General features: G+C 51.0%; 1 protein-coding gene across 10 annotated transcripts in view; it reads left to right on the forward strand.

Annotated features, from left to right (window-relative positions):
• The window catches only part of HIVEP3 (HIVEP zinc finger 3), a 454,163-nt gene that overhangs the window by 399,705 nt on the left and 37,474 nt on the right, over positions 1-16,984 (forward strand). For all 10 annotated transcript variants that reach the window (XM_032361509.1, XM_032361518.1, XM_032361513.1 and 7 more), the window contains one exon: positions 3,235-3,380. In XM_032361509.1, coding sequence (XP_032217400.1) covers positions 3,235-3,380 — 146 coding nt within the window. The remainder of the gene's footprint in view (positions 1-3,234; positions 3,381-16,984) is intronic.

A 16,984-nucleotide genomic window follows, 5' to 3' on the forward strand; every position in this document is an offset into this window, starting at 1 on the left:
CCAGACGCTGTGCTAAACCCAGTCAGAGCTGTCTCTACCCAGGAGGCAGCCAGACCACCTCCCAGCTCAGCTATGGATGAGGTACCCCAGGGTCAGAGGGTGAGAGAGGTCAAGGTCACATAGCAGGTCTTTGGCACACTCAATTTGAACTTAGACCTCTCTGACTCCAGAGAATCAATTTTTTTTCTTTCTATTATTGGAGGAAACAAAACCATAAAAGTGACTGCAGATTTTTTTTAAGATTTTATTTATTTATTTATTTGAGAGAGAGACAGTGAGAGAGAGCATGAGCGAGGAGAAGGTCAGAGAGTGAAGCAGACTCCCCATGGAGCTGGGAGCCCGATGCGGGACTCGATTCCGGGACTCCAGGATCATGACCTGAGCCAAAGGCAGTCGTCCAACCCAACTGAGCCACCCAGGCGTCCCGTGACTGCAGATTTTAAAATGTTCATCAGAGTGTCTTCAGATCAGACGCTTTGATCAAATCAGGCCTAAATCCACCAAACTAAATTTGTATCACAGACACACGAACAGAACTGTGTTTGGGAGCTCCTCCTATATTCGTCTCCACCTCTTTGATCACCCAGTGAATTTTGTGCACCAAATTTGTCCCTAGCTCAGCTGGATAGTCTTCACAGGATTGTTTCCCAGATCTAGTCTCTGAATATCCTTGTCAGTTTACAGACATCCCTAGATGAGATCTCCATGTTTGCCATAAACATTGTGACTGATTTCTCTCCAGCATGTCTTCCTGGCCACAGCTCCCCCCAAGATGCTGTTGTAATTGTATTCATACTTAAAACTTCTCATGCCCCTGCTGTGGGCCACGTTGTGTAGAACTTTGCTTTCGTCCTCACAACCACCTTGAAAGTTAGGGTACTGTATCACCATTTTATAAATGAAATGGCCAGTTCAGAGAAGTTAGGTAACCTGAAGAGGGCTACACAGTAAATGTCAGCACCGCAATTCAAAACCAGACCTCACTCCAAAGCCCTTTCCAACGATCTGGACTTCCTCTGTTTGAATGACTATATACTAAAAGTCCATGTAAGAGAAAGGAAGAGTTAACTTAATTGAGTTTGGCCATCTTTGGTTTAAAAGGCAACTTTCATCAAATGAGCTGAAACCTGCAAACTTTTTCTTAAAATAAAACGCTAGATCCACTGGCGTGTTTCCTACCACAAGTGCACCCGTATGGTGTATTCATATAGCTGCATGGCCCACCACTTCATGCCTTCCTACAATTACACACCTCTCTCTTTTTGCATGGCTCCAGTGATGGGGAGCTCATCATCTCTTGGTACAACCCAACCAGTCTTTGGACAGTACTTTAAGAGATTTCTTTCCTGAGCAGTCTTTTGTCTTATAGTTTCCACTCTCTGTTAGTAGCTCTGAAGAGCCCTTTGGGCTATTTTAGCATTGTAAAGATCTTCCAAACTATCCTCATGTAGGTCTAGGCCACACTACCAAATTTCAGTTGGGTCACGGGTATTTTTCTCCCCCCATATCTAAGCCCTGGAGAAACCCCAGCTTAGACAAAAGTCACTTTGCAGCCATGTCCCATTTCCCAGTTTCTCCTGCTTTTTTCTCCCCTTTGGGGGTCACTTTGACAACCACATATTGCAAACAAATTGAAAACAAGGACTCAGTGCCACATTTCCCACTACCTCCCATACTAGCTGTGTGACCTTGGGCCAGTTACCTCTTCTGTCTGTGCCTTGGTTTCCTCATCTATAAACTAGAGGTGCAAAAAATACTCAGCTCTTAGGGCTGTGGAGGTAAGTGAGTTAAAATATACAAAGTGTGTTCAGAACAGTGCTTGGCACACCAGCACTCAACAATCATTTTTACGATTTAAAGACAATCGTATTATTGTCTTTAAAAGCCAATGCAGACTCCTGGTCCCCCTCTCAGTTCCAACAGTGTTTCCTGATAGAATGGCACTTTGCCACCCAACCAGTCTCCTCCAGCTCTGTCCAGACATCACAGCTGGTTGTGAGAAAGAAGTCCTCCGTCAGCCTGTGGAAGTCCCCCTTGGTCATTCCATGGATGGCTCAGATGGCAGGCCAAGATAGGAGTGAAAAGAGCGTGTTCTGGAACTCCACGGGCACGGCGCAGTATCTGCTGCCTTCTGGCAGAGCAGCAGTCCGTAGCCTCCCTCGGTTTCCACTCCTCATCTCCAGTGCTGATGAGACAGTTTGGGGGGATCACTGAGTCATAGACATTGGCCCTGGGATAGATCTTCAAGATGATCTAAATCTCCTCAGAGGCGAACTAAGCCCAGAAAGAGGAGGGCTTAGAGCTACCCAAGCGTGGCTCAGCATGCAATGGAGTCTGTGTGGCGTTAACACCCAGGTCCCCTGACTCCCAACCAGCTCTCTTTCTGCTCAGCCCAAGCACCCCATATAAGGGCAAACAGCACAGCTGGCCTGGGAGCCCGTGGTTTAGACTGTCCTGGCATCAAGAGACATGGGTGCTTCTCCCACGGGCTGTAACCATGACCTTAACTGACAGTGGCATGAAGTAGGAAGAGAGCATCACTCCAGGCACAGCTGGCAGAGGGTCTAGAGGACCTGTTTCCCTCCTGAGCCAGCTCCCACCACTGAGACCCTTAGCTCTGTGAACAGAATGGGTTCCCTTAGACTACCGGCCAGAGCCTGCACACGCCCTTCCAGGTGCATGCCCATCAGTGTGCACGCAAAGTTTTGGTCATGGCCCTCAGAAGACCTGCACTCTGCTCCCCGCAATGCCCTTAACTTGCGGGGTGACCTTCATTTTCTGATTTGTAAAGGAGAATTGGAGCAATTAATCTCGGCATGGAGGCTTCATTTATTTGCTCCTCCTTCCTCACACTCTTCTCTGAGGCAGGCCTTGTTTCGGGTGCAGGTGTAACCAAGATAAGGGCCTGTTCCCAGAAGATTCTAGACTAGTGTGAAAAGAAAAAAGCAAACACGGCTCTCGTGGGAAGGCCTGGTCTCTCCAGGACAAAGTCCTGATGAGAGTCCCAGTTTGGACACCCAACTAACCAGGTGGCCTTGGGAGAAGGGACTTCAGCTCTCTGGGAAGCCAGCTCCTTCTTTCTGCCCGCTGGAGCTTCTAGCATGTCTTCACGGGGTGGAGGGAAGAGCGAGTGCGGCGCACGCAGGGCCCCCGAAGGCCCCGCTCCACGACTCCCGCTCCACGCAGTGCTTGTGTCATTGACTTTGTGATTTTGTCATTCCTGTGGTGGGCCAGGTTCACCTCCCTTCGCTGGTTTCCCCGGAAGGCCAGAAAGATCTAGCTAGAGTGCAGAAGGAAGAAGAGAAGCGAGGGAAGCCGGAGGAGGACGCTCCCGCCTCCAAACGAGGGGAGCCAGCGAGGATCAAAATCTTCGAAGGAGGGTAAGAATCGTGTCTGGTTGGCAGCGTTTGGTTCTGCTTCCTGCGGAGGCAGAGGCGGTACCGTCCGTGGTGAGAGGCGGTGAGTGTCTCCCCCGGCTACGCTGCGCCCATGGGCGCTTTCCAGCAGCCGCCACCTTCACGGGACTCGCTGGCCGTCTCTGGTCCCCAACGCCGGGCTCTCTGGCGGGGGATGGGAGCTGGCTGTGTGCCGAGGACTGGAGCAGTCTGGGTCTTCCTCCAGCCCCTTCTTTCTTCAGATGTCGACTGCGTTTCTAGTCGCGGCACTGGGGCTGACAGCGCGCCGACTAGGTCCCGTGTCCCGACTGCCATCTACCTAGGGCATGGTCCCCCAGATCACTCTGTCCTGCGCAAACAGCCACCTCGGCATGTGCACTGTCCCACAGGGGACTCGGGCTCTGCCCACACGCTGTTCACCGGGCTGATCACAAAGGTGCTGCTCACTCCAACTGTCTACACCGGTCTCCATTCTGACTGGTTGGGGCCTGGGACTCATTGGTTGGTAAATATTTGGAATATCATTGCTGGTTTTTTTACCCTTGGTGCTTATCTTTGAAAACCCAACGATCTAAGCATCTCACAACTCACACTGTGGGGCCCTCTGGGCTTCGGAAGGGTGCCTTGTTGTGGACTTGCTTTGTGGAAGTTTTGTGCCAGCTGTGTTCTGTGTGACCACGTGTTTGCTCCCGGGGCTGTGGTGTCTGTCTCAGGGTCCTGTGTCTGTGTTCCCAGTGTGATCAACGCAGCCCTCGTCCCACGCAGTCCCAAGGGACGATAGCACTACCTGCCAAGGCAGAGAGTCGTCACCGAACGTGAGCACCTGCAAACGGGGGTGTCACTGGGGACCTGCCAATCTCTAGCACCTGCGGGTGCCTAACTCAGCAAATCAAAGTGGGAGGTGCCGGATTCCTCTGTTGGTTGGGGAGAGCAGAGATGGCCAAGCTCCCCAAGGCCACCGGAGGGCATCTTCTGGTGGCAGTGAGGAACAGGGGCTGTCGGGAGAGGGGGATGTTTGGAAACAAAATTGGAAGAGTTGGGTTGTTGCAACTAAGGGTCAATGGAGGCGGTCAAGGATGGCAAAAAAAAAAAAAAAAAGCAGTGGTAGAGGTTTCTCTCTAGGGAGAGAAACATCCTGTCCAGAGTTCCAGTAGCAGCTTCATGAGAAACAGTAGCCCGAAGGTGTGGGGTTTTTTTTGTTTGTTTGTCTTGGTTTGGGGGGGGGGGGGGTTGGTGCAAATGGTGGTCATATTAAAGCCTGGGGACAGGACCTGTGAGCAGAAAGAGCAGCTGCCCCAGGGTTTGTGAGGCTGTTTGTTTGTGGCTGATTACATACTTGGAAGTTGGGGGAGATAAAGAAGAAGGAAGTTTCAAAAGGATTTGTATATATTTTTTAATTTTTTCAGTGTTCCAAGATTCACTGTTTATGCACCACCCCCAGTGCTCCATGCAATACATGCCTTCCTTAATACCCACCACCAGGCTCACCCAACCCCCCACTTCCCCTCCCCTCCAAAACCCTCAGTTTGTTTCTCAGAGTCCAGTCTCTCATAGTTTGTCTCAAATCTCAAAGGTTTTTCAAAATACTAAGCCTCTTTCCCGCTGAGGGCAGAACGGCTTTGTCCCTGTTATTTGAATAGAGCGCCCTCTTGTGTCTCTGGGTCTCATATCACTGGGTACCGAAGAGGCCCCCTAAGACTTCATTCATCCTAGGACTGATGCGTCTGGTCACAATGACTGGCCTTCTCACCTCTGGCTTCAAGAACCGTCTGTGAGACGCTGAGGGGCTGCTGAGGGATAGCTGGTGTGCACCAAAAGGTTTGCTTCTTCCCTGAGAAGCAGCAGCCTCCAGACTGGAGATGGGGTCCCCAAGGAGGCTCCCTGCTGCCCTTGTTTTCCTGGGAAGCCCGAGCTCAGGAAGGGCAGCTGGCAGGAACCTCTCCCCCTTCCTGGAGTCTCCGCCTTCAGCTGAAACATGAGAGGTTACCCCCTGAGTCCCCTTCTCTTCCTACAGCCTGGGCCTTGAGACCCTCCTCCCCTCACTGTCCCATCCAGGTTGCCACTTAGTCCCACCTGCTCTGTTCCAGGATCTCCCTCCCTTTCCAGGCTCACCCTCCCTACCTCTCTTGCTTAGCATTCTCCTGCTCAGACTAGCCGTCGAGTCTCCAGCTCTGTTTCTTCATCCGTAAGAGGGGAAGGACATGCTTTACGGGTTGAGCAGGAGGTCCTTTGTTCCCCCACGTTAAGGGTGGTGGTTCAGGACACTAACAAATGGGCATCAGGGTATGTTGTCACTGCCGGAGCCACCTCGTGTGTCCCCCTCCCTCCGGGATGACATGGCTCGGTTCTGCAGACTGTGAGACATGGCTTCTTCATGCTCAGCTCGCCATGTCCAGCTGGGGCAGTTTGGGGCCACATGGTGTCACCCGTCAGATTCTTTTCTCCTACCGCCCAGCTGTCCCATCGAGGCCCCCGCTGTGCCTCCCACCCCCGGCTTCTGGCAATCCCTCTCCATTCATGGTTCTCTGAGGGCTGCTCTCTACCCCCCAGGAATGTTTGGAAATTTGGGGGGCATGTTCTAGATTGCTGTATAACAGGGGGCACCTCCAGCATTTCATGGTTGGGGCCAAGGATGTGACCATCCATTCAACCAGCCACAAAACCCCTTGTCCCCTTCAAATTGCCGAGGGTGTCCCCCCACCCAGAAACTGACTGTATCCTTCAAGCACCCCCATCTGAGGTCACCACAGTTTTGTCTTCGACTAGTTTCTCCCTTTTTCCTTTCTTTTTCTACTTCTTTCCTTTCTTTCTTTCTTTCTTTTTTTTTTTTTTTTAACACAGCAAGCATTGCTATCCCTCAAGGACCTGTTTGATAAGGGTCTGTGATGGGCTTCTGTCGTTAGGGGTCACTCAGAGACCTAGGGTGATGGAGACTGAGAAAGGAAGGTGAGAAATAGTCAGCTGTGCCCTGGCCCTTACAGCTTGCACCCAGAAGCTTCTATTCCCGTGAATGGCCAGGGCAAGCCCCCTGCGGCCTCACCTGCTTTGGGGAGAGAATGGGGGAGAGCGCTCCGGTGCACGTGGGGGACCCCAGAGATATTCAGTCGACAGTGCTAATGACTTCAGTAGGTCTCACATCTGTCTGCACCTTGTTTTTCCTCAATAGCGTTGTTGAAATGTATCCTTGTTGATTGACGTAGATTGAATTCGTAGCCAAAAGTCGAGAAGCCAGACACAAAGAGATGTCGCGAGTCCCATGCTCATGAGTCTTTTTATCACTAGTCAAACTACTCGCTGGTCTCCTTACCCTTCGACTTGACCTCCAGCCCAGCAATCGATCAATTCATCAGTCCATCCAGGAGGACCCATTTATTCAATGCCTTCTGGGTGCCTGTGCCCAAAGAAACCAAGAGCCAAGGGGGTCAACCATGGCTCTGTGCTCCAGGTGCTGGGAGACTGGTTCGGGTGGCAACAAGGGCTGGGTGCTGATGTGTGGACTGCTAATGTCGAGATGCTCCCAGCAGGCGGGGACTTCTGGGGCTGGACAGCCAGAAGGGGCTTCCTGGACAGGGTGGAGCTAGGCCTGGGAAGGTGGAGGAGACGGGTGGCGAGGGAAGGTAGCTGGGTCAGCAGTCTGGGTGTAACAGTGACTCTTGTACCTGGTCAGTCGGACTGATTTCTTTTGACCTTGAGTGTTCTCCCTTGTCAGCATTATCTCACTCTTCTTCTAACCTTGTCGCTGTGTGAGCAACACTAAATCTGGGTCTCCAGATAGAGCCTCACTCCTGAACTGATGCCTCCTGGGCCCCTCAACTTCAGCATGTGCCAACCAAACCACCAAGAGAATCTTCTGCATCCAGATCTCAGATGATGTACCCACACCTTGACACTCAAAACCTTAGTATCATCTTGGGCACCTTTTCCCCTAGCCACCCCCCCCCACTTCTTATTAGTCCCCAAATTCTGGTGTCCACATGAAGTGGTTCATAACTCAGCTGGGGTCTCTGGCCCCCCTCCCTCCAGATACCCATGTTGGTGCCATTGAGTGTCTGATCAGAGTTCTACCTATGTCACACTTGGGCCCCAGGGCCTTCTATGGCTGCCTTATCTACAGAATGGACCCCCAGTCTGACCCATCCCTGTTGCAGATCCCCCTCTGGGTCTGCTGAGTTCTGCCCACTACCAAGTCCTATCCAGTCTCAACCCTCTCTTTTAACTAACCTCTCAGGTCCCACCATGGAGAAAACTCCATGGTTCTTTGTGTTACTTCTAGAATAACCATGGCACTGAAATTCATTCCAGGACCTCTCTTGACTCGGGTCCTAGGGCCTTGCTTTGTACACACTATGCATCGGTTCCTATTTGTTGCCTTGATTTTCCTGGCACACAGCCCCCTCCCTTCGCTCTGCATCACTTCCACACCCGAACAAAGCTTGCATTTTCCAGACGGCCTCTGGGAGTGCCCATCAGGAATGTGTTGGCTCTCTCACCCAGCACCTATGCATTTGCCTGGGTTGTTTTAGAAGGCCTCCTTTGTTAGGGAATGTTGTTTTCACTCATACAAAGTTATATTGTTCATTGAGGGCAATGCTTATATTGTCCTAACTCAAGTTCACTCGTTGCAAGGAAAGCTGGGAGCTTAGCCCCGAGGACTGGTGTGAAAGAAGGAGAAACTGGGATCAGTAACACTACCTAGCTGCTGGAGGTGGTCATCCGAGCTTTGAGGGATGGGGATCTTGGGGCTTCGGTCCCAAGGGAACGATGAATCAGACATAAGAGCCAGAAAGGCCAGGCCCAGCAAGGGTGGGGATGTTCAGAAAGGTGACCACAGCCAGGGAGTAAGGGATTGAGGAGAGACTGGTATTTAGAGGGGCAGCCCAGCCTCAACTCGGAACTGGAATCTAGGGCAAGGAATGGAAGCTCTGCTGTGGTTGGACCAGGGAGGGTGGGTAAGGTGACTCAGGGACACGGGGTTGCCCCAGGGCTGCCCCTGAGCCCTTCAGGCCTTTAGCAGGACTCCATCCCAGACCCTGCCGACCGCATCACCCAGAAGCCCAGCTGAAAGAAGAGCACCCGGGTCCCCCGTCAGAGGGTGCTGGGTCCCATCTCTTCCCGTCTTCCCCGATATGTCACTGCAGCCATTCATTGCCTCTCTCCTGGCCCATTCAGTTCAGTGTGTCCAAACTTGAAGTTTCCCACCTTAAAAGCACACCTTTGATTGAACAGCTTGTATCAGCAGATTTTTCTGATGCCCAGGAGGAGTGAACCATACTTGCTCCCCTCTGTGTCTTTCCTCCAGTTCTCTCTCAGCCCATTCCAGGTACACCTTTGGGCTCATCACCCCCTCAGAACTACTCTCATGAAGGTCAACAGCACCCTCTACCCTGTAGAATTCTGTGGTCCATTCTCACTTCTGTTCTTCCCCGACCTGCCAGCAGCATTTGGCACCATTGATCCCTCCTTCTTCTCCCTTCCTTGAAACCCTTCGTCCATTGGTTTCCATGGCGCCATCTTTCTTGATGCTCTTTCTTTGCCAGTGGCACTTTCTCCTCCTCTTTGGTGATTTTCCATCATCTCCTGATTTCTAAATATTAGGGTTCCTTGGGCTCGGTCTCCATCATCCTCCTTTCCATTGTCTAAAATCCCAAGGTGACTCGCTATGCCTCTGCTGGCTGATGGCTCCCAGACATGTACGTCCAGTCGGACTTCTCCCCAGGGTTTCGTGTTGGGTCTCCAGCCATCTGTGTAATGTCCACTGGGGTGTTCAGTGGACACATCCTCAGAGCAACACACACAAATGTTAAGAACCATGGTGACTCATCAGGTTCTTGGGACAGTTGTTCAAGAATTTATTTTAAAAGTTGACTTAATTCAATATTGCTCCATTGGAGGGAGATAGATTTTTAAGAGACATGCTGTTCTAGCTCATGTCTTTCCATTTCTCCTAGCTGAATTTATTTTATTCAAGCCTAAGAGCTCATGCAGTATTATGGTGCACCTATATATCCATATTTTTAAAGTGTATGTGTGTGTGTGTGTGTATACAATAGTCGCTTGAAGAGAATAGTTTTCATTTTTTTTTTAAATTTAAAGGTTATTCTCTTTCTCAGTAATTTTTCAGAAACTCATTTCTTCTTGGACTTTGAGGCTTACTAGTGTATCATTTTTCATCCCAAATTTCCAAATTTCTGCTTTGCTTAGCCCCTCCTCCCTGGTGAAGGACGATGTTGGATTTTGTCTTTAGTAATATTTGTTTTTTCTGTAATATGTTTCGAGGAGCACATTGATAAAATTTTGAATCACGTGGTGTTAATTTGGAGTTCTGGGGATAGATGTAAGCGATAAACTCATCAGGCCTACCGCTCTGAAAATCCACACCAGAACAACAACAACAAAAAAAGCCCCTGCCCAGGAGCTGGTAACGTACAGGGTGTGCCGTGTCACACGGGTGGAGAAACTGGGTGCCTCACCGTTCACTTGCTCAATGTCCTTTTGAATGTCTTGTAAGTGGCCAGAGGGGAAAAGAGCATCTTTTGCAAGAGAAAAACAAAGCGCTTGTTCACACTCTGCACGGGCAACTTTATTTTTCCAGGTGTTCAGGGCCCAGACTGCTCTGTCTCATGTCCATCAGCAGATCTTGTCAGCTCAACCCTTGAAACCATGCCCAGAAACTGCCTATTTGTTTCTCACTTCCTGGGGCAAGCCATTGCCATCTCTTACAGTGTCCTCCTATAATCACCTGCGTCCCCCCCACCTTTCCCACCACAGTGTATTCTCAACCTGGCCACCACGGGGATCCTGTTTCACATCAACAGACCTTGTCACGGCTGTCCTGCACCCTCCACAGCCCTCAAGAGACCTTTGTGTGCAGACTTCAGCTCTTCCCTAGCCACTAGCTGCCCCTCTACCCATGCCCCTGTGCTCTGGCCAGTGGCCTCTGTTCTTTGTCAGACAAGCTTCTGCCTCAGGGCCTTCGCACTTGCTATGCCCTATGCCTGGAGCACTTTCTCCAGGAGTCCCATGGTTCTCTCACTTCTTTTAGTTATCCTTCAGTAAAGCATTCTCAGACTACCTACTTTCCTGTGCCCTTTTCTGACATTTCTTATTCCCCTTCCCTGGTTTTTTTTTTTTTTTTTTTTTAATGTATCTACTAGTTTGCTTCCATTTCCTCCACCAGAATGTAAGTTCTGCGTGAAGGCAGGAATTATCTTTTGGTCACTGTGGTATCCCTGATGCTGAGCAAATTATCTGGCACATAGGCAGTGCTAAAGAGTGCTTCTTAAATGACCATCCCTCCAGCATGGTCAGGAGACTGTAGGTGAGGGGCATGGTCCCTGGACTCAGCAGCTCTAGAACCTGTGAGTAGGATCAAGGCTCTGGGTCTCACAAGGAACAAGGACAAGAGCCAGGACTGAACCAGGCTGGGCACTTGGAGTCAGGCTTGATCTGGGGAGGGTAAAGTCAGATGGTCTCAGTGATGGGGCCGGCATCTGGGGTTGGCAGCCAAGGTCATTTGCATGCTGACCTGCCCTGCAAGTGTTCATGGTCAAAATGAAACATGTGATGCTGAAAAGGGCTGGCTTGTGGGCTGCCAGCTCCCAGACTGAACCAACCCCTTATGTCCTAGGGTCCAGAGAGAAGTGGTCCCAGGTGCCCTGCTCTGGATATAGAGCCCGAAAGAGACCAGGCTGCCAGGGCCCTGTCTTCTTCCTGAGAGGACCCTGGTACCCTGATCTCTCCTTAAATCTCAGACCTCTCCCTGGAAGTGTGGATGTGCCACTCTGAGTATGGTCCCAGTGGGGTAGGGAGTGAATAGTTCAGCCCCATCACACGTGCCCACACTGAGTTTTGTTCTCTTTCTCCTCCTCCCCAAATCCTGTTGCTCCAACTCTCCTAAAGAAGATGACCTGGACTTCAGGAGGGGTTAGGGGTAGGGCATGGAAGGGCAGGATGCAGCAGAGTCCACATGCAGTATCCGGTGGCCGAGACAGAATGTAACTATCGGACTCCCGGTGAACTGAGTGTGGAGGGTGAGAAAGGGAAGCTTGGAATCAAGAATGACTGCCCCACTTCAGGCTCAGGTGACAGTGGGTGGGTGGTGGTGTCGTTTACTGAGCTGCACAGGGAGGGGAGAAGAGAGCGGGAAGGAGTTTTGGGGAAGGGGAAATCCCAACTTGGTGGACATGTTGATTCTGAGATGCTGGGTCATGACAGGTCACAGGTGAGCCTGGCATTCAGAGGTCAGGTCTGAGCTGGAAATACACACTGGGATATGTGTTTGTCAATGCTACTTAGGGGATGGGTCTGGAAAGGGTCACCTGGGGAGACAGAATGAGAGAAAAGGAAAGGATATCAGGACCCAGCCCAGGATCCACCAGCAGTTAGAGGCTGGTAGAGACAAAGCTGCAAAGAGTTTGAGAAGGAAAAGCCAGAGGAGTAGGAGGACACCTAGCAGAGTGAGAAGTCCTAGAAGCCAAGGGCAGAGGGTGTTCAGGGAGGGAATGGTCATCTGTGCTGAGTGCTGCCCAGAGGTCCGGGAAGGTGGGCACAGGCAGTGTCCAGGAGATGTGGCCATGAGGGGGTCACTGGTGGCCTGGATGGGAGCTGTTTGGGTCAAGGCAAAATCCCAATGGCATGCACTGAGATGAGGAGTGGAGGCATCAGGGGACGGTAAACCTCCATCCAAGAGGCTGGCTGCCGAGGAAAGCAGAGAAATGAAGGCAGTGGGGACTGGAGAGATGAAAAGTGGAGCACGTGGGTGTTTAAACTGAGGAATCCTGGGGCTGCTAGGCGTGACTTCTACCAAGGCACAGAATGCAGGAGCAGGACTCTGGAGAAGATTTGAGGGATGGGGGCCAAAGCAGAGTTAAGAAGAGAGTACTTCCTCTGGGGCGGCAGGAGGAAAGATGCTGGCTGCCAGGCGAGCAGGTTGATGGTTTGCACTGGGAAGCCGGGAGGGTTCTCTCAGACCCAGACCGGGTTCTGGGTCTTGGCCAACGGTAGATTTGCAAATGGCTATTTTGAAAACTAGGGCAGGACATTTCTGTTCCCAGGAAACCACTTAAGATTCTTGGGGAGGTTATCCCTTTGGGAAGATTATCCCCTCAAATAAGAATACAGGCATACCTCGTTTTATCGGGTTTCACTCCAGTGGGCTTTGCAGATCAGTGCCTTTTGATCAAAGAGAGGTTCGAGACTTTAGCGGAGGAAGTAGCCACAGATGTGGTGGGAAGAGCAGGGGAACCAGACTTCCAGGTGGAGCCTGGATCATTGCCATCTCATTATCAAACCAAATGGATGAGGAAGTTACTGCGTTGGGTGAACGGAGAGAGTGGCTTCTTGAGACTGAAATCTCCTGCCGGTGAAGATGCTGTGCAGGGTGCGGAAATGACAACGGATTTAGGACACTCCATACACTACAGGGACAAAGCAGCGGCAGAGTCTGAGAGGATCGATTCCAGTTTGGAAAGAGGCCCTCCGGTGGGCAAAATGCTATCCAACGGCATCACACGTGCTGCCAGGAGATCATTCACGAAAGGCCGAGTCAACTGATGCAGCCAACTTCATTCTTGTCTTATTTTAAGAAGTCGCCTCAGCCACCCCAGGACCCACCGCCCTGATGAGTCAGCAGCCACCAGCACTGGGGCCAGACCCTTGACTGGCGAAAAGATCATGACTCACTGAAAGCTCAGATGAGGGTTAGCATTTCTTTAGCAATAAAATATTTTTAAGTTAAGGCATGTGCACCATTTAGACATAATGCTTGTATATACTTATTAGCCTACGTATAGCATCAGATGAATGCGACTCTTGTATTCACTGGGAAACCAAAAAAAAAAAAAAATCCATCTGTCTTGCTTTATTTCGAGGTCTGGAAGTGAACTTGTGGTATGTCCATCCGAGGTGGGCCTGGATCACTGGATCAGATCTCAGTCTAGTGAGGTCGGCTTTCAGTACTGGCCTGACATCCTTCTCCTGAGGACTCGAAGGACTTCCCAGGAAACACTCAACTCCAGGCATGGGAGAGAGCGGATTATGTCACTATGAAACCCAAGTCTCGGACAGTAAAAAAACAAAACAAAAAAAAACAGCGTGAATGCAAAATGGAAATGAGAAAAGACATATTGATCACGGGGCAGACTGAGTGTCTGTGTGGGCTGGGACCAGAGTCCCTGGAGCCCTGAGCAAGGTCGGAGAAGACCTAAATGCATCCTATTAAAATTTAAAGGAGAATCCATTTCTCAAGCAGACGCTGCCCCCTGGGTTCCAATAGGGGATCTAAGGAGGCACGGGGCTCAGCCCGAGCGTGGGGGTTAGAGTGCAGGAAGTGGGGTGCTCACCCCAACCCACTGTGGCCCCTGAGCGCTGAGGACTCCATCCGCCTGGGTCTGGACGGTGTGTGTCTGAGTCCTGGACTCTCGCATCCCGGGGAATCCGGCCCAGCACCTAGGAGGAGGCCAGCTTCCTCCTGTCTCTCCTGCGGGAGCGGTGGCCTCTCAGGGATACAGTGACCTGCGCACAATCTTTCATTTTTTCTGGTTTTAATTTTATCGAAGTTGCACAGGCATAGAGTTTAAAGAACGAATTATTTCCATAAATTGCGTTATGGAAAACAGCACTACCCTTCCTCTTTGTTCACCCTTCTATCTCTAACAAACAGGCCCAAGTTGCTACCACAGTAGCATTTCGGCATTAACTAGAGAGCCGAGAGCCTCTCCACATGCCCCCCACGCCCCCCGTTTCCCCAGCCTCTCACGGGAGTACCACACACATAATTCACAGCCAAGTCACGTAATGACCCGTGGCTCCTTTTTTCCTTCCTGCACTTTTCTATTTTCTCTTTGGATAAAAGTGGGTGCGTGTATTCACTTATTTTTCCATATATTTATTACTAATTCAGCCCTCAAATTCTCACCTCTGAAACCCCTTCCAGACATTCGGCTTTACGGGCTACTGTGAAAACTCCACAGTACCCACGCAGGCCCCTCCCGTGTCACCCAGCGGCTCCCTCTGCACGGTACCAGCTGCCACCCGGGGGTCTCCCTTCACCCCGCACGCCCGGAGAGTCTCTTCCTCCTGTGTCAGATCTCCTCTCTCCACAAACTTACCTTTTCCTTTTCCTCCTCTGCTTCCTGATTCTCACAGAGCCCATCCTTCAGCAGGGTCTTCTAGAGAAAAGGGTCTCTGATGAGTGGGGGGTTTTGGGCACTTGATGTGACTCAAGGTATTGGAAAGTCTTTATTCTGTTTCTCGGTTGCTCGAAGGGTAGAATTTCAGGTTGGAAATAACGTTCCTTCCGAGTTCTAAAGGCGTCGCTGCCCTGTCCTTGAGGCTCCAGTTGCTGGCAAGAGTTCCATATCCGTTCTGGTTCCTGTGCCTTGAAGCCTTCTCTGTGACTGTCTCTGGATCTTCCCTTCAGGCTCAGAGCTGGGAAGGTCGCAGGTGTGGCTCTCAGCGTGGGGCCGTCCCTCCTAGGCAGTGACTCTTTAGTCTGACAACTCAAGGACTTGGGCTTAACAAAAGAGTCCTGTGCTGTTTCCTGGATGACTCCTCTGTTCTCTCTGGATGGGCTGGGAGTCAGGGCTGGGACCTCCTGGCTTGTTTCTCCGATTTTTATACTTCTCTGTCAGATTTCCCATCTTTTCGTATTTTCGCACTACTTTCTGGGTACTTCTCTCCATTTTGTCTTCCAGCCACTTTGTTCTTTTCTGTCATTGCATCTTTAATTATCAAAAGTTCCTTTTACTCCCTGGAGGTCTCTTCTTAATAGTATCCTTATAGATCCCCATACCTTCTCTTATCTCTCAGAGGCTGTTAACGTTCCTCGTTTTGGGTTTTGGTTTTCTTTTCTACCTGGTTTCTGTTCCCTTCAGGTTCCCTTTGGTCCGTGTGTTTGTCCCTTTTCTCAGGTGTCCGGTGACCTCTGGCGTCTTTGCTTGTGTAAGAAGGAGGCTCACAGGTGGGCGGCAGCTCTGGGTCTGAGCGGGGTCTCATCGATGGCGCGCATCCTGGTCGCTGCCCATCCAGGTCCTGTGGCTGCAGTGACAGCGCCTTTAGGGCTTTCTGCTTGGACAGAACCCCCACAAAGATTCCAATTTCCTGAATGAAGGTGTAGAGTTTCTATTTTGTGGGCCACAAAATGGAAAAAGGTGGGAGGTAGAGGGGAGAGACGCCCTTCAGCCCCTCATTTATTCATGGTGCCCTTGCCTGTCCCCAGCTCGCCTGATGCCCTCCTCAAAGGCCTCCCATTTCATCCGTTGTAGAGAAACTTCCAGACTTTCTCTGGGGTGGAGGAGAGGTGGTCTCCTGGCTACCGAAGTTGAGAAAGGGATAGGGGTCTAAAAGCAGTCATCCTGAGGGGCACTTGGCTGGCTCACGTGGTGGAACTTGTGACTCTTGATCTCAGGATGTTAAGTTCCATTCACATTGGGTGTAGAGATTACCTTAAAAAATTTTAAAAATAAGGGTGCTTGGGTGGCTCGGTCAGTTAAGAATCTGGCTTCAGCTCAGATCATGATCTTGGGCTTCCTGCTCAGTGGAGGCTCTTCTCCCTCTCCCTCTGCCTCTCACCCCTGCTTGTGCATTCGCGCTCGCTCTCTCTCTCTCTCCAATAAATAAAATCTTTTTTAAAATTAAAAATAAATAAAAATAAAAGCAGTTACCTTGGGGTGCCTGGCTCTTGATCTCAGGTTTGTGAGTGTGAGTCCTATGTTTGGGGTGGAGTTTACTTAAAAATCAGTCAGTCAGTCATCAGCTTCTGTCACCCTTCATCCTTGTCCCCGCTCTAAAAAATAAAAGAAGTAAATAAGTAAATAAAATCAGCCTCCTTCTTTTGGTTCCCCCCACTCTCGTCTCTAGAGTCCTTGAGAGCGTCTGCGGTGTAAGGGGGGGACGGTTCCTGTATTTCCCTACTGTCAGTGCAGGATTCCATGTTCCTGAGTCTGCAAAAAGTCTTTTCCACTCATTCATTTCTTCCCACCGTCTGTGAGCTCATTGCCAGTGTCCTGCCTTCTGAAGAACCCCAGGGAAAGCCACACCCTGCCAAGCTCCTCCATAGGCCCTGGGAGCTCCCCCTATGGCACCTCCCTAAAGGAGTCAGAGGAGCACAGGGCAAAGTGCCAGTTCCAGAAAGTCTAGAAAGTATTTGGGCTCTGGACTGAGACGGAATCGGATTCCAGCCCCACCTCCAGCAATTACTGGCCAGTCCCTAAAAATAGGGTCAGAAGTATCTACTTCCCAGGCTGCTTGTGAGGAATGAATGGCGAGATAGTGCGGGGGCCCCGTACCGCTGGCCTGGCATACAGGAAGTGCCCGCAAAGGCGCCACTTCCTTCCTTGCTTCCTTCCTTCTTCCTTGTTCTTTCCTTCCTCCCATCTTCCTCTCTTTCTTCCCGCCTTCCCTTCCCCAGCGCGACTCTGTTCTTCTCCTGGCTGAGGTGTTCTTTCTGCCTGGTCAGGGAAGCCGCTGAGGGCTCTGAGTCAGGGTGTCTCTGTGGGCCCGGCCGCATGAGGACCCCATGTGACAAGGGGGAGAGTTGGAGGTCAGCTCCAGGTCTGTGACTGGTAGATCCTGGGACAGTGAAAACGACA

Source organism: Mustela erminea, chromosome 10 (assembly GCF_009829155.1).
Source record: "Mustela erminea isolate mMusErm1 chromosome 10, mMusErm1.Pri, whole genome shotgun sequence".
NCBI lineage: Eukaryota > Metazoa > Chordata > Mammalia > Carnivora > Mustelidae > Mustela > Mustela erminea.